The 24,638-nt window shown below is 57.8% G+C and overlaps 1 protein-coding gene and 2 long non-coding RNA genes across 15 annotated transcripts in view; 2 read left to right on the top strand and 1 right to left on the bottom strand.

The window, feature by feature from the left end:
- Nucleotides 1-24,638, bottom strand: part of PAK4 (p21 (RAC1) activated kinase 4) — a 45,406-nt gene that overhangs the window by 6,900 nt on the left and 13,868 nt on the right. For 4 of the 9 annotated variants that reach the window (XR_007147306.1, XR_007147305.1, XM_047835142.1 and 1 more), the window contains exons 2-3: nt 3,912-3,985; nt 2,439-2,697 (exon numbers count right to left, since the gene is read on the bottom strand). Coding sequence is in view for 7 of the 9 variants with exons in the window: in XM_047835142.1 (XP_047691098.1) it covers nt 2,439-2,642 (204 nt within the window). In the remaining 2 variants the exon portion in view is untranslated. Of the gene's footprint in view, nt 1-2,438; nt 2,698-3,911; nt 3,986-4,525; nt 4,569-4,976; nt 5,108-5,183; nt 5,204-11,756; nt 11,821-12,273; nt 12,506-24,638 lie in introns of those variants that run through there. The other 5 variants (XM_047835137.1, XM_047835136.1, XM_047835140.1 and 2 more) reach the window with 5 other exon arrangements.
- LOC125152778 (uncharacterized) lies at nt 5,126-9,807 on the top strand. Of its 4 annotated transcripts, none has more exons than XR_007147308.1 (3): nt 5,126-5,789; nt 6,351-6,576; nt 7,578-9,807. It is a non-coding gene; the product is annotated as an uncharacterized LOC125152778 (long non-coding RNA). The 4 variants fall into 4 exon arrangements; XR_007147309.1 differs by having other exon boundaries at nt 6,351-8,297; nt 9,347-9,807; XR_007147310.1 differs by having other exon boundaries at nt 6,351-8,309; nt 9,347-9,807.
- Nucleotides 14,756-22,143, top strand: LOC125152779 (uncharacterized). 2 transcript variants are annotated; one of them, XR_007147311.1, is made up of 3 exons: nt 14,756-15,462; nt 16,004-16,099; nt 20,859-22,143. It is a non-coding gene; the product is annotated as an uncharacterized LOC125152779 (long non-coding RNA). The 2 variants fall into 2 exon arrangements; XR_007147312.1 differs by having other exon boundaries at nt 14,756-15,477.

The raw sequence follows: 24,638 nt of genomic DNA, 5'->3' as shown, positions 1-24,638 counted from the left end.
TGCTCTCCAGGCTGGGAGCAGGCCTCTGCCCTGTGAGCCGGAGGGGAAGGAGTGCAGAGCCCACGCCAGCCCATAATCAGCCCCGGAGAGCCGGAAATTACAGGATGCTAGCTAGGGCCAGGGCACGGCTCGGACCTCCTCCCCTGCAGCCCGCGAGGGCCGTCAGCCCCAAAACCACACTCTTGGGTTCCCTGGAAGCCGAGGGTGGAGGACAGGGAGAGTCGGGAAGGACCGGGCCCGAAGCGCAGGGCACGAGTGCCCCAGGAGCAGCGGGGGCAAATGCAAATTCCCATGAGGGCCCGGTGGACCCAGAGTGTGTCCTGAATCCACCCAAGCCTCACCTGCCAAGTCCACCCCGATCCGGGCCATGGCCACCTCTTCCCTCGAGTACTGAGTCAAGGCCTTCAGGACTCCCCCAGCCCCCACTCAGCTCCAGACACATAGGCCTCCTCAAACATACCAGGCACGCTCCCACCTCAGGACCTTTGCACTGACTGTCCGCTCTTCCTAGAACATCTTTCCCCCCAGGTATGCCCACAGCTCCTTCCCTTCCCTCTTTCAGGCTTGCTCGGCGTCTCAGAGGGAAGCTTTTGCTGACCACCCGCAGCCTAAAATGCCCGCCCCTAACTCTCCCTGTTCCCCGTTCCCTGCCTTCTTTTTTCTCTGGAGTACTCAAAACCAGCAGACACGAAGCACTCATAAGCTGACCATCGCCTGCACTCCCAGTGCAACGTTCATGAAGGCAGCTCCTGTCTCTTCCTGTTTTTGTGCTCTTGCACATCTCAGCGCCCAGAACAGTGTCTGGGAGGTATGCAGACAGTGCTCGGTAAACACTGGTTGAACCGGTGAGTGAGTTGAGGGGGGGCTGGGAGGAGGCCGCGGGGAGCAGAGAAGCACCCCCATCCCTCTGCCATCAGTCACTGCTATGCGGGGACGCGGGCCCAGGGCGGCCAGGCAGCCTCAGGCCGGAGCTGCCTCTGCTGTGCAGAAAACACCGATGACACAAAAGCCACCTACAGGCCGCAGCGCCCCTGCCCCTGCCTCTCCTGGGCCTGGCTACCAGCGCAGAAGCCCGACCCTGCCCAGGAGCCCAGTGAAGAAGGAAGATATCCGCTCAGACTCTGGTACTGGGATAAGAGGCTAAGTCCCTGGGGGTTGGGGGAGGGCCCGGGAGGACTGGAGAGATTCCCAGCCGAGGGCAGCGAACACCAGCCCACGTGGCACCTTTGCATGAATTACGACCAGGCACCTCATCCTCCTGGCAGGGCTCACGGCGGACAGGCTAAGCAGGGGCTAGACTGTAGGGGCTCCCCCGGGGAGGCCACAGCCAGTGCTCCAGGGGCCACGGGACCAGCCAGGGGTAGAACTGAGGGGGGCTGTGTGGGGCCCAGGAGAGCCAGAAAGAAAGATCCGGAGGTGAAGCCTCGGCTGCTTTAAGCCGTGGCAAAAACTTCAAAATATTCAAAAGGCCTGCGTGGGATGCCCTCACACCTCGGTGGGCCACCGGATGGAGATTCCGGTCACCCTGGTGAGCGTCCGCCCTTGTGTCCCCACCCGCCACGCCACGCGGATCACTAAGGGCGCCCTCCCGCCAGGCAGGGGCCGGGCACCAGGAGAGGATGAGTCAGCTGCAGGCCTGTCCCCAGGCGCTGGGCCCGCGGACGGGCACACCCATCTCCGCCCCTAGAACGACCCTGGCTGCATGCCCCTGGCCCCCGGCCCTTCCTGGTTTCCACTGCCCCTGGGGTGAAGTCCACGCTCCGAAGCCAGCTTCCCGGGCTGGGCAGGCTCACACCCTGCCACCACCGGGCCAGCCTCACCGCGGGCCACGCCTGGGCGCCTGGACCACGCAGACAGGAAAGGGCTTAAGAGCACAGGCCTTGGAAAAAGACCTCCGTTCAAATCCCAACTCCACCCTTTTGCCCAAGGTGGCAGGAAACCAAAGCCCCAAACTGAAAGACCCCAAAGGCTTCACTTGGACCGTTTCCTCCACTAAAAGCCGAGCCTCCTCTCCATTCGGCACAATGACTCCTCCGCGCCCCTCAGGGCTCAGCTCAGGTGTCCTCCAGAAGCTGGCCAGGACTGTGGGGCTGGGTCAGCAGTTCCTCTGAGCCTAGCCCTGACCATGGGGGATGGGGGGGTGGGGAATCTGTCCCTCGCCCCAGGACAAGTTTCTGCTACTGGGGACAGGGGCATGGAGCCCAGGGAGAGGAGCAGGAATCGGAGCTGGTGTCGGGGGCTGCTGCAGGGGTCAAGGTAGCGGTCAGTGTTGAGAGGCAAGGGGAGGGATCAGCGGGTGGAGGAGTGAAAGGTCGGCACGGGGTGACGAGGATTGGGGCGGACGGTTGGGGTGTGTCGATCAAGCGTGGGGTTAAGGGCCGGGGGCGCCGTGGGGGGTCGGTGTGGGGCAGGAGGGGTGGAGGTGGGCGCTGGCCTACCTTGGGAGCCCCGGGCTGGATGGAGGTGATGCAGGCGGGGTCCACGAGGGGCTTGGGCCGGCGGGCCGACTCCTCGATCAGGCTCTGCCACTGGCGGGGCAGCCCCGTGAACTTCTGCTCATGCTGGTCAAAGCCCGTGTGCACGCGGTGCTCGAAGTTGGATGGCGCGGAGATCTCTACCCGCTTCTTCTTCTTCCCAAACATGGCGCTGAGGCTCTCGGCACCACGAGGGTGCAGACGCGGGCTCCTATCAGCAGGCCTGCGGGAGGGGGCCACTCACCAGAACCCGCCCAGTCCTCTCTGCTCCTCCGGCCCTGCCCTGGTCCTGTCCGTCCTCGTCTCCTCCCTGGTCTCCCGTCTCCCACATGCAGCCCGAGGGACCCTGTGGACACCTGCCCCCGCTCAGAGCCCTCAGCCGAGTCCTCCCGGTGGCCCACCCCACACAACCTGCCCTTGTCACCTCCCCTTTGTTTACGCTCACACTGGTTTTCAAACCTCAGCGCCTTTGCACTGGCTGTTCCCGCCCCCTGGGACACTATTCCCCAGTATCCACACATGGCTCCCTCCTTCCCCTCCTTCAAGTCTCAGAGTTGGTGAATCTTCAAGTAAAAGACCACCCCACTAGCCTTCCATGATATCACTTCATAACACATTTAACGTCTGGAAATTCCACTGTTCTTGTGTTTACTAGCTCCGTGTCTATACCCGTCAGCACTGGAATATCAGCACCACAGGCCAGGTCTCACCTGCCCAGTATCTCTGTGTCCCACCCCATTCCCAGAACCATGCCAGGCACACAGAGTGTGCTCAGTGACCGATTCCTTAAAGGCCTGGCCTCAGCCACCTCTGCTTTCCCAGCCCGGAGTCTGGGCTAACCCCACACATTTTTGGCTACCTACCCAATCACAGTCCCTGTCCTATGCGCGACCCCTAGGAGTCTCACCGCAACACTCCCACTTTCTAGATGAAGGAACCGAGACTCACAGAAGTGAGTTCACACAATGGGGAAAGTTCTGTGCAGCAGATACAAGCAGACAAAACCACGCCTGCCTTTAGGGGCCGTGGTCTCCAGGTGAATACTTACTTAGCACAGTACCAGGCAAGGCATAAATGCTCAACGAAAGCCAGTTTTACAACCAAAGGGGCTGTAGGGGAGATGCGCGGATCGCAGTGTCCCACGGGGAGACCAGGACGATGAGGGCAAGGGGAGTCAAATGGCCAGAGCACAAATCTCCCTCTGCCACTACTATGCGTGACCTTGGGCAAGTGACTTGACCTCTCTGTGCCTCGGATCAACCGGCACAGGGCTGCTGTGAGGATTAACTGAGTTAACAGGAGCGGAGCCGGGCGTGGAGCGAGGGCCTTGTCCACGTGTGTGACTCTCGTGAGTAGTATTCCTTGCAGTGTCTGAGGGAGGAAGGGCCCCGGGTCCTGCTCCCCTGTCCCACACATGGGCCCCAGAGTCCCACAGACCTGGTTTGATGCTGGCTGTGCTAGAAGTGCCCTCGGGCAGGTGACGTCTCCTCTTGGGGCCTCGAGTTACTCATCTGTAAAATGGGAAGAAAACATTCATTCATTCATTCATTCATTCATTCATTCACCAATAACCCACTCCTCTGTGCCCAGTCACGTACTGGTTGATGCTGGGACACAGTGGTGACCAAGATAGCCCTCTGACAGCCCAGAGCGGTCAGGGCTGGGGTCAGGGAGTACCAGACTGGGGTGAAGGATGGTAGGTGGGGGTCAGGGGAGGCTTCCCAGAAGACAGGCCGTGTGAACGAAGGCCCAGAGGATGAGGGGAAACGCACTGGGCGGGGATCTCCGTCTGGTTCATGCTGGCCCGCCAGAGCCTGGCACAGTGCCTGACACAGGGTCGGCCCCAAGCTTAGTAAGTCTTGTGACCTAATGAGGACCTTCAGCCCCCGGTTCTCCTCCCTCCCTGTTCCTCTCCTGTGGGAGCAGCTCTGTGAGGTTAGAACAGGCTGCCACCCCTAGCCCAGAGGTAGGACCATCAGTGGGTAGCCATCTGGGAGAACCGGTCTGGTGGCAGGAGCCCAGTGGGAGGGGGTGGGGACCCAGCAGACAACCTGTCTCAACTGGTCGGGGCCTCCTGGGCAGCAGGTGGCCACAGCCAGATCTGGCCAGGGCTCCCCGAGCAGGTCCAATTTCCCAGCTTGCTCTGGGGCCCCTGGCTGCCAGGAAGTGGTGTGTGAAAGCCGTGGCCAGGGCGGGTGCCCCTTTGCCTCTGCCTCTTTCCCTTCTCTGACCCCAACCAAGCCAGGAGCCCCTTCGATGTCTCTCCCCCGTTCCAGCCCACTGACCCCTGCCCATCCTTCCCGGGAGACTTCCATCCCTGTCCGGGCTCTCCAGCCTGTCTGCCCTCGGCTGTCCCCCCCTTCCTAGTACCCCTCCTCGCCTTGTCCCCACAGCCGGACCTTCCCCCATCCTCCCTGCTGTCACCCCGGAGCCTCGCCTCCACCTCCTCACTGTGTTCCCAGCGGTGCCCCCACCCGGCCCCAGGCCCAGCCTCACCCTCACCTTGGCCTCTCTCACGCAGCCCTACCCATCCTCCACCCAGCAGCCCACAGCCCGAGGCACCAAGTCACTCCAGGGGCATAAGATTAGCCACGTGACCCCTCACTAAATCCGGGAGAGGGAGGGGCGGACCCTGAGTGGGAGGAGCTCAGCACAGCCTGCAAGGTGGGACAGCCAACTCAGAACCCTCCCCCAGAAGCCCCAAGCCACCCTTGCACGTTGCAGCCCGCCTGTTTATCCTGCCCTCCGCTCGCTCGCGTGACCCCTGCAGGGGAAGGGGATGGAAGGACACACCTCCGGATATTTGCCAGGGGGCCACCCCTTCCCTCTGGGCACCTCATGGAGGGCGGGACAAACAGAGGAACTGGCCGTGTTTATAATGATCAGGCCCCGGCTCCACCCTGGGACAGCTCCCAGCTCTGGCGGCTCCCTTGCCCGGCTCCCCGCCCCCACCGAGTCCCCAGGCCCCTGAGCAGCCCGGCTGCTGTGCCCTGTGCCGCCTTATCTCCTGCCCCTGCCAACCAACCCACCTCGGGGGCTCACTGTGTGGCTGGGGGCCGGCCGCTCGGCCACTCTGTGCCTCGGTTCCCCCCTCTGTTAAAGACAATAATGCCAGTGCCTGCTTCCTGGAGTTCCTACAGGAGTCACAAGTGAGAACACGAGGCCCTGACCGCCTGGCCCGAAAGCAGCTGTGGGCAGCACTGACCTGAGCACCCACTGTGTGCCGGCCCCTCCTCTAAGCACCCTGCCCGGAGTCCCTCATGTAATCTGCACACGTGACCCACGAGGAAGCAGCCACTACGCGTGACAGACAAGGTAAAACGAGGCACGGGGAAGGCGCGGTCCACTTGCCCAGGTCACACAGCTTGGCAGCAGAGTGGGGGACACGAGGCTCCAGGCCTGTTAACCCGAAGCCCGTGCCCGGCCAGTTCTCGGAAATAAAGGCGGCTGCCCCCTCGGAGGCCCGTGCGTGCCAGGCTCTGCTCGGCGCCCTCTGCCCCCAGTCCCATTCCGCCCTCACAACCGACTGGCCCCAATTCACACATGGGGAGCCTGAGGCCCGGAGAGAGGAAGTCTCTCGTCCGGGGCATCCGGGATTTGAACTCGGGCAGGCGGGCACCAGAGTCCAGGCTCTTCCCTGCCTGGCCTGCCCGGAGGGCCACAGGGACGCCCTTGTTTCCGTCATCATCGTCATCACCAGGGTGCCCTCCCTCCCACTCAAGCCTCCAGTCCACACCCACACCCTGCCCTTCAGGTCCTGCCCTGACCCTTCCTGGGGCCGAGGGTCCCCTACCCCCTGTCTGACCCATCCCAGGCCCCCAAGGGTAGAGTGGGGTTCCTGCCCCTGCCTCCCATCCTTATCTGCCTTTACCGCAGCCTTCGGCAGGACAATCTGAAGCAGAAAAGATGTCCACAAACCAGTCCCTGCCACCAAATGTGCCACACCGAGGCTCAGCTCTGGGACTTCCATCACTACCACCACCACGAGGGCCCCGTGAACCCTGTGCAGATGCAGACGCGGAGCTCACGGACCCCCTATGACCTCGGTGGGGCAGCTATTCTCATTCCCACTTCGCAGATGTGGAAACTGAGGATCACAAAGGTGAAATCTCTTGCTCAGGTTACCAGGCAGAGCTGGGCCTAGAAGACAGGGGGATCTACTACAGGGTCGACCTCCTTAAGCCTTCTGCTGGCCCCCAAGGCTCCTCCGTGTGGCCCCATGGCCTGTACGATCGGCCTGTCACCTCTGCCCCCTCGTTCACTCTGCCCCAGCCACATGGGCCTCCTTGCTGTTCTTCAAACCCTAGACGTGTCCCCACCTCAGGGCCTTTGCACTGGCTGTCACCCCACCTGCTGGAACTTCATTCTCCCTGATCTGCACATGGCTCCCTCCCTCCTCCCCGCTACCCGAGTCTGTGCTCAAATATCCCTGCTCCTGTCCCGGCTCCCTCTATGCCTTTTTCTTTGCACCTGTCTTCTGTCTTGCTCCCCAGTGTACCCCGTCTACAACATGGCCCCAGCCCACACTAGGTGCTCAAGGAACCTGTGGTGAATGAACTGATTCATCTGTACCCACTACGCTACAGCCCTGCTTGGGCACCTCTGACTCTGCCCGGGCGGTCCCTGGGGCACTCTGGCGGAGGTGTGCCTGGGACCCAGGGGCGGCGGGTGAAGCAGCAATGTCAGGCAGAGGGAACAGAGGAGGACAGCGTGCAGACGCCTCTGAAGCCTAGGGTCTGATCCCAAGAACGCAGGCCCATTTTGCATTCTACTCTCGTACGGTCATTGCAATTAAAGAAAGTCTTTTGAATTATTCAGCATGTGGGACAGGCGGTTTCCAACCTGTCCCAGCAAAAGCTTCAGATTTTCTAGTCACCCCTGCATTCACTGGTTCTACACTCTGAGCTTTCAGGAGAAAATGATACCCACCCTCCCACCCACCCAAACTCTCCCCACCAAGGAAATCGGCCCCAGGGGGAGAGCAAGATCCACTTGTGGGACGAAGCTGTCTGGGGAGTGTGTGTGTGTGTGTGTGTGTGTGTGTGTGCGCGCGCGCACGCGCGTGTAAAACTCCTTGCCTCCTGTCCCCTTCCCTCCCCCCAGGCTCTGAATAAAGCTGCAGTTCTGGGAGCTGACCTAGCTGGACCCCAGGGGCCCAGGGAAAGAACAGGGGATGTGACAGGATCACAGTCTCGCTTTCACATCCACCCAAACGAACCCCTCGATCAGGAAGAGGACCACGGAGGAGGGCTCACTGGCCCCGGCCTGCACTCAGGGCTTTCACCCGTGGCTCCCACTCACCCTTCTGTCAAGACCTTCACCCACTAGCTTTGGGAAGTCCCTCCTCACCTCAGTTTACCCCATCTCCCCTGGCTGTGTTCTGACAACGGAAGGAGAGTCCGGCCTCCTTTCCCGGCCTCCAGCAGAAGCCTCGCTGCCTCCCTTAATCCCCCACCCTTCCCACCTCCATACCTGTGCTCAGCTCTTGGGTGCCCACCTGTACAGCGCCCTGCCCTCCCCAGTCCAAATCTCTCTCCCAGTCTCCCGCCCCGAGCTGAGTTCCTCCAAGGAATCCTCAGGGACCTTGACCCCAGACCCTGCCACGAGCTCTGGGCCTGACAATACCTACTCTACCCACAAAGGACTCCATCACGCTCCTGCATCCACCCACCGTCGATAGCTACTGAGGGCTGATCTCTGCCAGGCTAGGGCCGGGCCTCCTAGCGGTGGTCAGGACGGCCAGAAGCCTCCCTGCCCGTGCAGAGCCCACGGTCTACGGGAAAGGAGACTGTCGATAAATGAGCTGAATCAGAAAAACATCTAGTAAGTGAGATGGTAAGCGCTGAGGACATACACAAAGGAAGGGTCAGGACCTTGTTGAGGGTCAGGAGAGGTTGGAATTTTCAATGAAGTGATGGGGGGGGGGCGTGGCTGGGAAGGGGACACTTGAGCAGCGACCTGACAGGAGAGCAGAGAGGGAATCATTGGGATACCCGGAGGAAGAGCACTGGGCAGGGCAGCACAGAGGGAAGAGTCAGGACAAATGTCCCCAGGTGTGGTCAGAGCAGAGGAGGCCGAGTGGCGGGGCAGGTGGTGGGGGCAGATCATGTAGGGACTTGGGGGCCACGGAGATCACTCTGTCCTTTCCCTGGAGTGAGGCAGAGCCACACAAGGGCTCTGAGCAGGGAAGGGACGTGGCCTGACTCGCGTCCACGGGCTCCCCATGGCCAAGTGTGGGGCACAGACTGGGAGCGGGGAGCCCGGGGAGGTGCAGGACGTGACAGTCCAGCGGAAGACAGGGGTGGGCAGGCCCACGTGGGGGCTCAGGAGGGAGAAGCGGGCAGGCTCCAGGCGTGTGGTAATGGTCGCGATGACGGGACTTGCTGAGGACCGACACCACTTTCCGCACTGGCTGCAGCAAGCGCGCCACGGGGGCGGGGGCTTGGTCCAGTCTTGCCCATCACCGCACCCCCGGTGCCTGGCACATTCCGCCTACCCTCTCCCGGCCCTTCACATCACCCAACAGGTTACACACTCATGAGTGTGCCTATTGTCTCCCACTAAGTCAGTGGCTCGGCACAGGCGGGACCCACGTTTCAGTTGATCACGGCTCGGTCCCAGCACCTAGCGCGGGCTGTTCCTTCTTGGTGGCCGAGTGGATGGAGGGGATGGGCGCACGCTTTGGTGCCGACTCTGGCCCAGGCCCGCACCAGGCGTGCGGCACCAGGCGTGCAGACAGGCCACAGTGAGCCCTCCGCACGGTTCCTCTTCCTTTCTCCTTCCCAAACCAAAACGCTGAGGTCCAGAGAGGGGAAGTCACTGCCCAGGGCTGCCCTGCACCAGGTCACAGAAGTGCCCATTCTGACCCACAGAGAAGGTCACCACCCCCTCTGCCTCCTGCTTCCCTGCGGCCCAGGCTCCAGCCAAGGCCTTTGCTCCAGACAAAGGACCCCAGAGGTTTATGGGACAAGAACGACAGCAGAGACAACTCTATGCCGATAACCAGAACCAAGATCAGAAAGGCTGCCTTGGTTAGGAGAGAACCAGAAGCAACGGTAAACCAATAGCTCTCCCCAGGCCTCCCCCTTGGATAAAACTCCCCACTGGGACTTACCAAGCCCCAGGCCAGTTGGGCTCTTTCAACCTCAGGACCTCATCCCTCCCACTCTCTTCACTACAACTGCGCTTGCCTCCTGCATTTTTGTCTCAGATGCCTCAAGCCTGTTCCAGCCTCAGGGCCTTTGCACCTATGCTTCCCTCTGCCCGGAGCTGCGTGGCTCACCCTTTCCTGACATTTGTGTCTCCGTGCAAATAAAACCTCATTAGAAAGGTCTTTCTTGACTCCTGACAAAGTTTGCAACCCTGCTTTATCCTCCTCTGTGGCATTTATTAGTACCTAACCTCGTGTACATGCAGACTGTTGGTCCCCTCCTCCTCCTCTCCCCCCAGTAGAGGCTCCCTCTCCCTGAGAGCAGGGGTCTCTGTCTCATTCTTGCTGTAGGCTTGGCATCCGGAGCAGTAGGCACTCATCAGGTATTTGTGGAGCAAAGGAGGGATGCCATTGCCCAAGTGATGCGTCCAGACCCTGAGGGGGGACAGGCGAGGCTGGTGGAGGTGGAGAGTGGACATCAGTCCCCGATCCCTGCCTCACACCACCTGCAAGTCCGAACTTGAGGCTCCAGCAGGAGTGGGTCCGGGCTTTGGAGACCAAATCCGGCTATTTGTGAAGAAGCTGGTGCATGTTCCAAACAACACAAGGGGCACCCACTGCGCTCCTATCCCGGGGCCCTGCCCACCCCAGGGAGGCCCACCCCAGCCACGCTGTGCTGCCGAGGCTCCAAACGTGAAGAAGTGACAGCCTATTTTGGCGACAGGCAAGAGGCAGGTCATACAGTGACAGATGCCGCAGGAAACCCATTGGTCCCCATAACGGGTAAAATCCCATGAGATGACACAGATCCAGGGGTCCCCCTGGCCTGGGGAAGTCTGGGGAGCGAGGAGCAGCCCTCCCCCACCCCAACCCGGCCTTTGTGCAGACAGTGCCAGGCAAGGACTCGGGAGGCGGTGGGTGGTTAGGAGTGGGCCGCCCAAGCTCTGCCACCGGCTCCACCACTCCCAAGCTGTGCGCCCCTGTGCAAGTGATTCAACCTCTCCGGGTCTCATCCGCAAACCAGGGATGACGACAGTCCCTGTCTCCTGGGACTGTTTGCATGACGGAATAAGGCGACGCGTGAAAAGCATTTAGAACAGGACCCGCCACCAAGCGGGTCCTCGCTACGGGTGAACCTGCTGCTAGGAACAAATAAATAAAAGAGGAGGCCGGGCACAGCCGTCTCCTGGCCAGCACAGGGGTGCCAGCCTGTCTCTGTTGCCTTGCTTTCTCCAGGGCCCGGATGGGGGGCAGAACGGGCTACACTGTCCGACGACGGGTCTGCCTCTCCTGCCGCACCAGGAGCCCTCCGACAGGGCAGGGCCTGGGGCCATCTCAGCCCCTCTGGGTCCCCAGCCCTGCCCAACACAGGGTGGCACACAGCTCAGAGCGGGGCTGAATGAAGACACAGTATTTCCTGTGCCCAACCGGGCCGGGCAGGTGCCCAGAGCCCCAAGGAGGCCAGGCGGCTCCTCCGGCAGCCCCAGGCCCGGTGCCCCGCACCCCCCACCAGGCACAACAGGACACAGACACAAAGGGCACCCCCAGAGGTGCCCAGGGTGGGGACAGAGGCCACAACAAGCCTGAAAGTGTGGTTGAGCCCCCAGGGACCAGGAAAATCCGATTCGACTTCATTCATTCTTCCCCTGAGGGAGGGCAGGAAGGAGGGAGGGGGTCACAGGCGGGAAAGAGCATCTGGAGCCCCCCCCCGCCCCCCGCCAAACAACTCCCCGCTACACACGCGCGCGCACACACACACACACACACACACACACACACACAGAGGAGCCCTAGACACTGAAGTACATGAAGCCGCCCCACCGCATCTTGGTGACAGCAGCCGTACAGGAGCCTCGGAGCAGGAAAGGACATCCCACCCTGAGCCTTAGTTCCCGCCTCCGGAATATAGGCCCCAGCAGCCGTGGCCGAGCTCCGAGTGGGAGAAGCGGCCGTGAAGAAGGGCCTGGCCCGGAAGAACCAGAATGGAAGGGCCAGGATAATCGGCAGCCCCGCAGCTGCCTCTCCACACAGAGTACAGAGACCACCCCCCACTCCCCGCCGAGACGCACAGACTCCCGAAAGAGACCCACAACACATGCCAACGAGATACACCATACAGACCAGCCACCCACCTTAAAACACAGGCACCCGCGCGCATATACACAATCCCAGATGGTCCACAACTGTCGGATTTACCTAGAAAGGACCCAGACACATACTCAGGAACACTCCCCGAGACGGAGTTAGACCCCGAGACCCACACATCCCTAGCTCCACACACAGAAGGTAACGAGACCCCACACCAGACCCAGGCACACCCATGGCCAACCCCAGGGTCATCCGGGGTGACCCAGCGGGGCACAGCCCCTCAGGACCACCCCCATGAAAGCAGGCCCCGGGAATGTGCCCCCACAGAGGTGCTCAGGGGCCTGCGCTGAGGCACGCAGGAAGCCCCAGGAGACAGACACCTGCCTCTGAGCACGTGGAAACACGGCCACCTCGCCCCTGGCCCCGAGATCGGTGTGGGCCCTTGAGCACGTGTTACCCTGGCCCGGGTGGCTCTGGTCGCCAGGCGGTAGGACTGCCCTCCCACGCCCCATGTGGTCCTCCCCTTTCCTCCCCTGCTGCCCGAGGCCAGGGTCGGCTCACCTCCACCATCCTCTTCCCTTGTCCCGGGTCACCCTCACTGGGGCAGGCCAGCAGACAGGCTTCCAGCCGGCAGAGCAGTGAACGGGGATCAAGGGGTTCCCCGGCCCACGACGCAGGCGCCCACCAAAGAGAGCTGGCTGGCTCTGCACCCCAGCCTCTCTGGCAGCGGGTGGTGCCGAGGCCCGCCCTGGCAGGAGCCGAGCTCGCCAGTGGCTCCGGTCCACAGAGTGGGGAGGGAGGAGGGAGGAGGGAGGAACAGAGGGAAGGAGGGGCCAAGCTTGGAAAGCCGGGGCCACGTGGCCACAACTGCCCCGGCGGAGGGAGGACCTGGGCAGGGACACAGCAACGGGGGACCCAAGCCCCAGCCCTTTGCTTCAACGGGGTAGTTCCCCACTGGCACCCCACACCCCCGTGCCAGGCTTGGTGCCAGGGGCCAGGGAAGCAGTGGCCACACAGCATGGGGCTGAGTACCCGAGAGTGGCTGGCCAGGCAGCCAGGTTTGAGATGACAGCCCGGGCTGGAGGAGGGGGGCGCTGGTCAGGGTGGGGGGCCCCTCCGATGCAGAGGGGCGGCTGGAGATCCAGAGCTTGCTGTCTCTGCCCCCACCGGCCACCTCGTGATTCCAGCAAGAGCTCCGAGAGGGGCCGCGAAGGGGGCCTCTCCTGCTGTACCCCACTCTCTCATTAGATGCAGGGAAGGTCACGGCGGACCCCTGACATGGCCATCTCTAGGCGCAAAAGTGGGACTGGTGGGCGTGAATGGTGGACATGTGGAGGGAGAAAGGCAGGGAGGGCTGGGGCCTCGTCACGCTCCGCTGGCTCCCGTCTTCCAGGATGCAACCAACCTTCTGAAAGTGAGGGGCCCGACTCTCCAAGAACTGACTCTGGCTGGGCCCGCTCTCGGCACCTACAGCACACTCACCACTGCCCTAAAAGGGAGAGGTACTTTACCAGGGTCCTTTTACAATGGAGGAAACTGAGGCCCAGAGAGGTTGAAACACTTGCCCCAGGCACCCAGCAGGGAGATTGGGCACCAGGCTTCCCGGACAGGCCTCTGTGCCCTTCACCAGCTGTCCTGAGCATGAGGCTGGCTTGCCCTGAACCCCCATTCCACACAGGAGAAAGTTTAGAGAGGGGAAACCTAGAAGGTGTGTGCACACCCCGCCCCACCTCTGCCTCCCTCTTCCCTCCCCTTCCAGATCTTACTTCCTCTACAAAGCCTTCGGCGGCCCAGGTCAGAGCGCACTGCGTAAAATGTGTTTTTTGTGTCTGTCTATCTTCTCCCTGACAGGGGACTTGGGGGGCAAGACGGTGGGGCTGCCTGCTGTGTCCCTATCCACATTTCCGGCCCTGCCTCAGACACCTTCTTCTCCAGGAAGCCCTCCTTGACACCCGGCTGGGTCTGGTACCTCCTCCAGACTCCATCCTGGTGCTGACTCCTCCAGGCCACGCTGTCTCTGCCATGTCGGTCTCCCTCATTCGTTCACACATTTCCGGAGCTCCCGGCACCTGCCAGGCCGGCCTGTTGGAGGCCCTGACAATTCAGCAGGGAACAAACTAGACAAAACTCCCTGCTCCAGGGACTGACGTCGAGTGGGACTGCTTCCCCACGGGGGCGGGGTCCCGTGAGCAGCGGAGACCAGGTTCTCAGGTTCTCACAGGTGGCCTAGGACGGGTGCCCAGTCGATGGTAAGCCCGTGAGAACAGCGAGCAAGTGGCCCAGGTGGGCAGGTGGACAGAGAAGCCTGTGTCCTTCCCACTCTCCTGCTCTGGCGCCTCTACAGAGACGACTCCCGGCGGCCAACTCCCCGAGGACTTTATCACTGGGACCAGGAGGACCGCACCGGCTCCAAGGTCCTGGAAACCCCACCTTCCCTCCTCCTGTCTACCACCCACCCACCAAGCCAGGGGCTCCCAGTCAGGCCCAGGCTGGGTCCGGCATGGGGGGGCCACAGCAGGGCAGGTCTAGGAGACCCCAGAAGTCCTAGATCCCAGGCCACGCCCTCCTATATGGGGTGGGGCACCTGTCAGGCAGCCGCCCAGAGAGGAGCCAAGTGGGTGGGCCCCCAGACCTTCCCAGACCGGACAGGCAGGTTTGGGCTCCGGCTGGCTGGCTGGCTGGCTGGCTGGATTGGGCAGTTCTGGCCAGCCAAGGGAAACTAGGTCCCAAGGGGAGGGATGGGGGGAGAGGGAGGGAGCACTCTTTCCCCAGAAGCCACACTGGAAACAAGGGGTCCTCCTGGGAACAGGCTTCAGGGGCAAGGAGAGGTGGCTCCAGGACCATCTCACACCGGAACAGATTGTTATACGGCTCTGTGTACATAAGCCCCAAGTACAGACTAAACCAATAAACCCATGCAAAATTCATCACACTCCGTCACATCTGGGCTTCATCCATCCCCTTTCTTCCCTTTCCTTCTCTCTGGCTCTACAGGACACAGGCCCAGGGTTCAAAAGCCAGTGGCACCAAAGGGTAAACAGTGACAGGACTGCGCCCTCCCGGGCGGCCCCAGCTCAGCCCCAGAGGCAACCTCTACGCAGTGTCCTTTCTTTTGCAGTGTCCTTTCTTTTCCCGAGAGAGCCTGCACAAGCGCGCGCGTGTGCACGCGTGTGCGCACACGTGCTCGCACACCGTTTGAGAAAACAAAAACAAAACAGAAATGGCCGCACACCACGCGTACTCTTCCGACCTTGCTTTTCTCAAAAACGTGCCTTGGGTCCTCCGCACTCCCGGCACAGGGGAGGAGCTCAGCAGCACCCAGCGGAGGTGAAGACACACCCTGGGGACCTAGCACGTGCTCTCCCGGGCACATTCCCTCGACACCTAGAAAGCGCTCTCCCGGGCACGTACTGAGCTCTCCCGGCCAGCGGACTGCCGGCCTCAGGGACGCGCACGGGTAAGTTCCCGCAGCACAGTCGGAATCGGCGAGAGAGACTGGGAGCGATGCACACGCTCGTCCCCCAGAGACGGATGACGATCTGGGATGTGCTGGCTCCACGGGGTGGTACGCAGCAGTGAGAAGAAATGAGCCACAGCTACCTGTGAATGGACAGTCGAAAGCGAAGGAGCAAACCGCAAAACAATGCGTCCCATGACTTCGTTTAGAAAGAGCCCAAAACTAGACACAATGAAATACGCTGTTTAAGGATGACGACAGAGGCGGCGAAACCCAAGGAGAAGCACCAGGCGGTGACTGTCTCCAAAGTCAGGGGAGGGGCGGCCTCTGGGGCAGGGAGGGCCTGAGAGGGGGTCCTGGGGGGCTGGCGCCAGCTGCTTCTTCTCCTGGGGCGGGGGCGCTACGTGGGTTTCCCCTTCACAGTAACTGGTTACGCTACACATTCGTGCCTGATACCCTCCTCGGCATGCAGGCTAACGATTTCAAATTATGTTACGGGGGCGCCTGGGCAGCTCAGTCAGTTAAAGGTCTGACTTTGGCTCAGGTCAGGATCTGCTGTTCCCAAGTCGAGCCCCACGTCGGCTGTGCTGACAGCTCAGAGCCTGGAGCCTGTTTCTGATTCTGTCTCCCTCTCTCTGCCCCTCCCCCACTTGTGCTGTCTCTCTCTCCCTCTCTCTCTCTCTCTCTCTCTCAAAATAAACATTAAAAAAATTTTTTTAAATAAATAAAATCACGATGTTAGACACAAGTACATACGTGTATATATGTACCTGTGTATGTGTTTATGTATGTATAATATACACACATTATATACATAGTCTTTACGTGTCTTAGGTGATTTTCCAGGCCTCGATCGTTGCAAAGCACTGCGTGCACTTGAGCTGTCGCGCGGAAGGACCGGGATGCCCGAGCCAGTCCCCACGGGGCCAGGTAGGTGGTTTCCAGCCTTCTGCTCTTACAAATGGTGTGGCAAGACAACACCCGTGTGCAGATGTCACTTCATGGGTGTGCCAGCATGTCTGTGGGCCACGTGCTGACAAGCGGGCTCGCTGGACAAGGACCATCACCGCCAAGCCGCCCACGTGAGCGCTCCCCACCCCCCACAGCCCCCCGGCCTCCCAGCCCGGGGTGCTGTCTCGCTCTCTTCGCTCCTTGCCTGTCAGATAGGGGAGGTCTGGCCCCTCTCGGCCTACTTTTCATTTGCATTTTCTACTTAGGATGCACACCCCATCGTAGTTTGAAAGCCATCAGACTCCTTTCCCGCCAAGCGTCTCCACCAAGCCTTTGCCTATTTTCCACGGGCCCAGGGAGACCTCTGTAAATCCAATCTATGTCCCTTTCCTGCCGAAACGCTAGCGGGCACGCACGGCTAAAGCCACCCCCTCTCCAGGGTTCCCCAGGCTCTCCCAGCCTCTCTGGCCTCATATCCTCACCTTCCCTTTCCCCCCAGTCGCGGGTGCAAATTCCTGCCCACGTTCAGGGTTTCTGTCAAGAGAAATCCAATCCATGTCTGCCCTGTGTCACCAGGGCTGGGGCGGGGTGCAGCCTGGTCCCTGCCCGCTGGGGCCCCTGATCAAGGATCACACAAATGAAATGTGAAATTCCAGCTGAGCCAGGCTGGTTGGAGGGACGAGAATGCGGCGGAGCAAGGCCAGAGAGGGGCAGCAGCCAGGCCACAGGCGAGCCAGGGGGAGCCGGGTGGGTGCTGGCGAGGGGCCTGTCCTTGCCAGAGACAACTCTGGCTGTCCTGTCTGCGGAGGACGAGATCGAGGTGGCTTGAGTGGGTGTGGGGGACAAGTGACAAGACACAGCATCGGTCCAGGCAACTGATGAAGGCAGCCGGGACAGCGGGACGCAGAGAGAGGGGGACAGGCCAGGGCGATAATTGAGGAGTCAGATACAGGGGCTGAGGACGAGGCAGGCGTCAAGGGGTCTCGGAAGTTGGGTAAACCACAGGGCCACCTTCCACACAAGGGGGCCTGAGAGGAACTCCAAAAGAGACAGGCCCCAGGCCCAAGAATTCTGGAACAGAGGAAAGTGGAGGCCTCACTCTCCCTGATGTGAAGCCCCACTCACAAAGCCGCAGTAATCAGTGCGGATAAACACACACGGGTCAGCGAGCCAGAGCGAGGACCCGCAAACAGACCCGCACAAATAGACACACTGGTGTTTAAAAAACTCATTTTGCGGGGCGCCTGAGTGGCTCCGTCGCTTAAGCGTCCGACTCCCGATGTCAGTTCAAGTCACGATCTCACGGTTGGTGAGGGCAAACCCCATTCAGGCTCTGTGCTGACAGTGAGGAGCCTGCTTGGGATTCTCTCTCCGCCCCTTCCTGCGGGCACACGCATGTTCTCTCTCTCTCTCAAAATCAACAAATATACTTAAAATAAATAAACACTGGCTTTTCCTTCTTTGTGGTAAAATATACGCAATATTTATCATTTCAACCATTTGTGAAGTGTATAATTCAGCGGCCTTAAGTATCTCTGCAGTGTTGTGAACCCATCACCACCGTCTACGCCCAAAATGTTTTCATCATCCCCAGCAAAACATCCTACAGCCATGAGACAGCAGCCCCCATTCCCTCCTGCCTCCCAGGCCCTGGGAGGCTCTGTTCTACTCTCTCCGGGAACTTGCCTATTCTGGGTGTCTCCTTTAAGGGGGATCTTACAACACTTCTCCTGTGTCTGGCCTCTTACGCTAAGCATAATGTTTTCGAGGTCCACCTACGTGGGAGCATTTTTCAAAATGTCACTCATTTTTGTGGCTGAAAAATAACTCACTGTTGTATATACACACATCATATTTTGTGTATCCATTCATCCGTTGACAGCCACTTGGGTTCCCTCTACCTTCTAGCTATCGTGAACAATCCAACTACGCACACTGATGTACAAATATCTATTCGAGCCTCTGCTTTCAACTCTTCCGGGTATATACCTAAGGAGTAGAACTGCCAGGTTATGTGATGGTTCTGTGTTTAACCGTTTGAAAAACTACCAGACTGTTTTCCACGGCGGCTGCACCGTGTTACGTTCCCATCGGTGATGCGTGAGGGCTCCCAGCTTCTCCACATCCTCGCCAATACTGGTTAGTTTCCCTTTATTGGTAACATTTATCCTGGTAGGTGCGAAGTAGTATCTCGCTGTGGTGACTTACTTCTGGCCCCCCCAAAAGGCACAAGCAACTCAATGGAGAAAAGAGCACTTCCCGTAAACGGTGCTGGAATCATGAACCCTGATCTTCAACCCCGCCCTTTGCACCCACGTTAACTTATAATGGATCGCAAACTCAAATATAAAACCACAAAACTTTCAGAAACCAACCAACCAAACCAACCTTCAGGATCTAAGGCTAGGCAGAAATGTTAGACTGGATATGAAAAGACCCATAAAAGGAAAAATTAATAAAGCAGACCTCATCAAAATTATAAACTTTTGCTCTGCAGAAGTCCACAAGAAGGGGGGGAAAATCTACCGATTGGGAGACAAGATTTACAAGCCACCTATCTGACCAAGGACTAGTCTCTAGAAGAACTCCCCAAATTCAACAGTAAAAAAAACAAGCAACCCCGGGAGAAAATGGGCAGAAGACACGAAGAGACATTTTACCAAAGACGGTGTAGGGGCGCCTGGGTGGCGCAATCGGTTAAGCGTCCGACTTCAGCCAGGTCACGATCTCGCGGTCCGTGAGTTCGAGCCCCGCCTCAGGCTCTGGGCTGATGGCTCGGAGCCTGGAGCCTGTTTCCGATTCTGTGTCTCCCTCTCTCTCTGCCCCTCCCCCGTTCATGCTCTGTCTCTCTCTGTCCCAAAAATAAATAAACGCTGAAAAAAAAATTTAAAAGAAAAGACGGTGTAGAGACAGCAGTCAGCACATGAAAGGATGTGTGGCGACAGACACAAATTAAAACCACAATGAGTTACCGTTAACATGCCTAGCAGAGCGGCGAAAATCAAAAACAGCGGCAACACCAAATGCGGGTGCAGATGCAGAGAAACGATCATTCGCACACTGCTGGGGGGGGGGGGACGTAAAATGGTACAGCCGCTTTGGAAAATGGTTCGGTGATTTCTTTCTTTTCTTTTTTTTTGGCAATTTAGACGTGCAACTGGCCATACTGCCCAGCAAGTGCACTTCTGGGTATTTACTCCAGAGAAACAAAAATTTACGTTCACACGAAAACCTGTATGCAACTGTTTATGGCAGCTTTATTTGTAATAGCCGCCAAAATGAAAACAACCCAGAGGTCCTTCCATGGGTGAAAGGATAACCTGTGGTACGTCCATACCATGGGATACTCGTCAGCAAGAAAAGGGAACCAACGATTTTTTAAAAAATACCTATTCTGGGGCGCCTGGGTGGCGCAGTCGGTTAAGCGTCCGACTTCAGCCAGGTCACGATCTCGCAGTCCGTGAGTTCGAGCCCCGCGTCGGGCTCTGGGTTGATGGCTCAGAGCCTGGAGCCTGTTTCCGATTCTGTGTCTCCCTCTCTCTCTGCCCCTCCCTCGTTCATGCTCTGTCTCTCTCTGTCCCAAAAATAAATAAACGTTGAAAAAAAAAAATTTAAAAAAAAAAAAAAATACCTATTCTATTTTTTAACGTTTATCTATTTTGAGAGAGAGAAAGAGAGAGAACAAGTGTCCACGGGTGGGGGAAGGGCAGAGAGAAAGAAAGAGAATCCCAAGCAGGCGAAGAGCCCAACGTGGGGCTCCAACTCACAAACCGTGGGTTCATTTCCTGAGCCCAAGTCAGACACTTAACCGACTGAACCACCCAGGCGCTCCAGGAACCAACTATCGATACACGCAACAACCTGGGGAACTCTCCAAAGAATTAGGCTGAGTTAAAAAAAAAAGCCAACCGAAAGGTTACATACGGTAGGATTCCACTTACATAACATTCTTTTCTTTTTGAAACTGTAAGCTTTTTTGCTTTATTTTATATTTTAAATTCTCCTTATTGTTACAGTTCTTTACATCAGGGCTGTGAAAATTGTTTCACAGTACATCACATTTTTGAAATGCAGGATTATAATAATGGGGAACGGACAGATGAGTGATTGTCAGGAGGTAGGGACGTGCCAGGGAGGGCATGTGGCTATAAAAAGGCATCAGGAAGGAACCTTGTGATGGAATGTTCTGTCTCTTGACTGTATCAATGTCATTATCCTGGTTGTGGTCTTGTACTAACTATAGTGTTTGCAAGATGTTACCTCTGGGGAAACAGGGGCCTTCTCTGTGTTATTTCTTGCATCTGCCAGTGAATCCACAGTTATCTCGAAATAAAAGCTTAGTCAAAAATATTAATACTTGAGGGGAACCTGGGTGGCTCAGTCATTCCAGAGGCTGCTTGGGATTCTCTCTCCCTCTCTCTCTGCCCCTCCCCTGCTTGCTCTCTACCTCTTCCTCAAAAATAAATAAATAAACATTTGAAAAAAAAATATATGTTTTTTTCAATGTTTATTTGAATTATATATTATATATATAATATATATATTATATAATATATATATTATATATATAATATATAATATATAATATATAATATATAATATATAATATATAATATATAATATATAATATATTTATATATATAACATATATATATGTTGCCCACCTTTTAGCCTTTGAACATGCTATTCACTCTCCTTGGAACACCATTCCACATACTAACTCTTGTGCCTCTTTTAGCCTTCAGCTCAGAAGTCTCCTCTTCCAAGAAGCCTTCCCTGATTTCCTAAGCCCAGTTCTCTGGGCTTCCTCCTCCACAGCCAAGGCAGTGATCTGTGCTCCACGGTCATTCTGGCTGTCACCGACTGGTGCTGTCTGTCTCCACCACTAGAGCACAAGTTCCATGAGGGAAGACCATGGGCTGACCGGCCACCAGCCTTTCCCCGGCGTCAGCCAGAAAAGAGCTGGAGGCACAGCGGCACTCAGGGAATATCTACAAAATCAATGAGTGAGTGGCAGTGAGAACAATAACATAGCTCGCACGCAGTACAAGGATTCTCCACGCCAGTCTCTTTTGAGTGCTTTCCGTGGATGAAATAATCTTTATACAGTCCCATTTTATAAATGGGGAAACTGAGGCCAACAGGGGGAAGTCGCCGCATGCCAAAGGTCACCCAGCCAATAGGCAGCAGAGCCGGGGAACGCATCCAGAGCCTTTGATAGTCATCTCCACCCCCGACGGCCTCTCCGGAAAGGCTGGATGAGCCTGGCTACCAGGGGAAGCAGAGGGGCACAGGGGGGCAGGCAAGAGAAGAGACCGTCTGGCCCTCAGCCTGCAATCCGTTCCTCTGTAGTGGGACAAACAGACCCCGGATGATATCAGAGTTCCTTTATCCCTTACAGGTGCTCAGTGAAGACCCCTTACATGTCAAGGGCCTGTGACTGAGTCCCATGTGGTGACCTGGGAAGCCAGCAGTGCCCTCCATGGACAGAAAATGCCGATGTCACTTGAGGTTTCAAACCACCGCCCCCCCCCCCCATGCCCTCCCGAGGCTCCCCCAGGGCTGGGCTGCTTTCATCTGGCAACTGTGGGGGCGGGGGAGGCAGCTCCGACCCACACTGGGGAACATTCCTATTGGCACAGGACTTCATTTGTCCACCTAGAGAAACCTCAAGAGCAAAATATTGAGAGCAAATTACAGCCAAGAGCTGGCGGTCTGGTGTCATTACACTCGGCTTTAAAAGCTGCGGAGCAATATGGGAGACTGTGTAGGGAGGCACCAAGGGACCACGGTGAGGCCTGAATACCTGCAGGTGGGCACACAGGGCTTTCCCCAGGGCCAGGGTGTCTCTCCTCTCAGCTGGGCAAGAGGGCCTAAGGGGGGCCGTCAGGTGATTCCCTGTCCTCTTGGGGCATCTGATAGCTCTCAAAATCCACAAAAATAGAAGCAACAATTAAAAGGAAGAAAAGGGGCACCTGGGTGGCTCTGTTGGTGAAGCGTCCGACTTCGGCTCAGGTCATGATCTCACAGTCCGTGAGCTTGAGCCCCGCATGGGGCTCTGTGCTGACAGCTCAGAGCCTGGAGGCCGCTTCGGATTCCGTGTCTCCCTCTCTCTCTGCCCCACCCCACTCACACTGTCTCTGTCTCTCTCTCTCAAAAATAAATAAACATTAAAAAAAATTTTTTTTAAAAAGTAAAAGGGAAAAAAGACGGTTGGATTTCTTTGACAAAGCTGGTGACACCTACCTTCCAGATCTGGGTGGTCGTTAGATGGGGGTACACCTTAGAATCATTCATTAAACTGAACAGGGAGTGATGTACTTTTTGTCTACACATGTCCTATTTTACACTCCCGTGTGGCAAACACCAGGGACGGCAATTCTGACAGCTGGAAGCTTCCTCTATACGCACCTGTACCTTCAGACAATCTCCCTCTCTTGAGCTCTTTCTCTCAACACACACACACACACACACACACACACACACACACACACACCCAAGCTGTAAACTGCTATCATAATAACAACAGTCCTCCTTGGCCCCTTGCAGCTCTTGGCCTGTTTCCTTCAAGGAAGGCACAGGCCTGCAAGCAGCCAGCCCTGGAGCCCTTGGATGCTGCCACGGCCGGGGTCCCCGTACCCTGGACACTCCCGTGTCCCATGTGCATCACTCTTCAGTGAGTGAGCCCTTCTGGCCAAGGGAATGTGTCCCTGCCCTGCCCTACCCCGGGGCACCAACAGCCAGTCATACAGAGTAGAAGGACAGAGTTAAGATTTAGTGAAGTGTCCCCCTGGAGGACACTTTACTGGCTCATCGGTGCCCTATGCTGGAGACACAAGACGGCAGCGAGGCCAGCTGCGAAGCATTCCGTCCGGGCGCCCTGCTGGCCCAAAACGAGGCGGTGGGCAGGGTGCTGTTAACACCCCACACTGCAGAGGAGGAAAGTGAGGCTCAGAGAGGGGAGGGGCCAGCCCAAGGTCACACAGCGTGTATCAGAGCCAGGAGCCCGTGGTAGGTGTGACGCAGGCCAAAGTCTGCTCGCGTAACCGTGTTCATCCTCTCGTTTCATGCGCCCGGTAATTATTACGCACACAGTGAGCGCCAGACACGGTTTTAGGCACTGGGGACACAGCAGTAAAGAAGACAGTCCCTCCTTCCCAGAGCTGAAGTTCCAGTGGGGGAGATAAGACAATACACAAGTAAAAGAAATAGGACGTAACAAGGGGGCGACGACAGGGAGCACAGTCAGGGGGGTCTCCGAGGCGGGTGGCACTGGAGCTGGACCAGAGGGCAGGGAGGAAGCCACGAGGCAACCCAGGGTAGAGGGGATGGCCACCACAAAGGCCCCCGGACCGAAGCCCGCCTGATACACGCCAGGATGTGCGAGGAGGCCAGCGTGGCCGGGAGCGGTGGAGGCAGTGGTACAGTTGAGGTCAAGGAAGCCCACGCGGACTGTGGAAGAAAAGTAGCTCCCATCACACCCTTTTCTGCACGGTCTCCGCCTGGCTGAGTCCTGACCACAGCCCTCCTAGGGAGGTGTGGTCCCCATCGTGTCCCCGAGGAGGCGGGTGGAGGATGGGACAGCTTCCCAGGCTGGCCCCGCTGGCCAAGGGCAGAGCCAGGCCAGGAGAGCAGCTCTGTGCCTAAATGACCACCAGGCCAGCTAGTGGCCAGCTAGGGGGTGACTCAAGGATGGGGTTGGGGGACAGGAATGGCTCTCAGCTGGGGGCCTAGGGGTCCTGGCAAAGCAGGAACCCGAAGTCATGCGCTCCTGACGACAGTTCGTGGAGGCTGGTGGCTGACACACAGCCCTTTGCCCAGGCCCCAGCAGTTCCCGAGCCTCTGTCCTCAGGTACCCCCCGCCCCGCCCCACTCTGCTGTATCCGGATACCAGTCTGACTGGGAGCAATGGAAGAATTTTTCTTTCGATCCACTCAATTTTTAAAATTTAATGCAACTTATTTTATTTTATCTTATTTAATTTTTTTAAGGTTTTTTTTTTTTTTAACATGTATTCATTTCGAGAGAGACAGAGTGTGAGTGGGGCAGGGGAAGAAAGAAAGGGAGACACAGAATCCAAAGCAGGCTCCAGGCTCTGAGCTGTCAGCACAGAGTCTGACGCGGGGCTCGAACCCAAGAACCGTGAGATCATGACCTGAGCCGAAGTCGGATGCCTAACCAACTGAGCCAGCCAGGCGCCCCCTAGGTTTATTTTAAAAGTGCCCCAGGCACTAATGTTGATCTGATGTTCATACATATAGTACCACCTGGGAAAGAAACAGAACCTGAATATAATCAAGCCTCTAGACCTAAGTCCCAATTTACAGGAGGCACAAGGGACAGAGGAACACGTTAAGAGACACAAGGATTCATCGGCTGGGTCCAGACTGTGGAAAACTCGAGGGGACAAAGCACTAGGGTCTTTGATAGATACACAATGCAAACAGCAAGCACACAAAAGCGCTGACACGAGAGGTCCCACAGACGACAGAAGCCTTAAGGGGCCTGTCAACCAAAT

Source organism: Prionailurus viverrinus, chromosome E2 (assembly GCF_022837055.1).
Source record: "Prionailurus viverrinus isolate Anna chromosome E2, UM_Priviv_1.0, whole genome shotgun sequence".
Taxonomy (NCBI): domain Eukaryota; kingdom Metazoa; phylum Chordata; class Mammalia; order Carnivora; family Felidae; genus Prionailurus; species Prionailurus viverrinus.
This window is presented reverse-complemented; position numbering and strand designations above follow the sequence as displayed.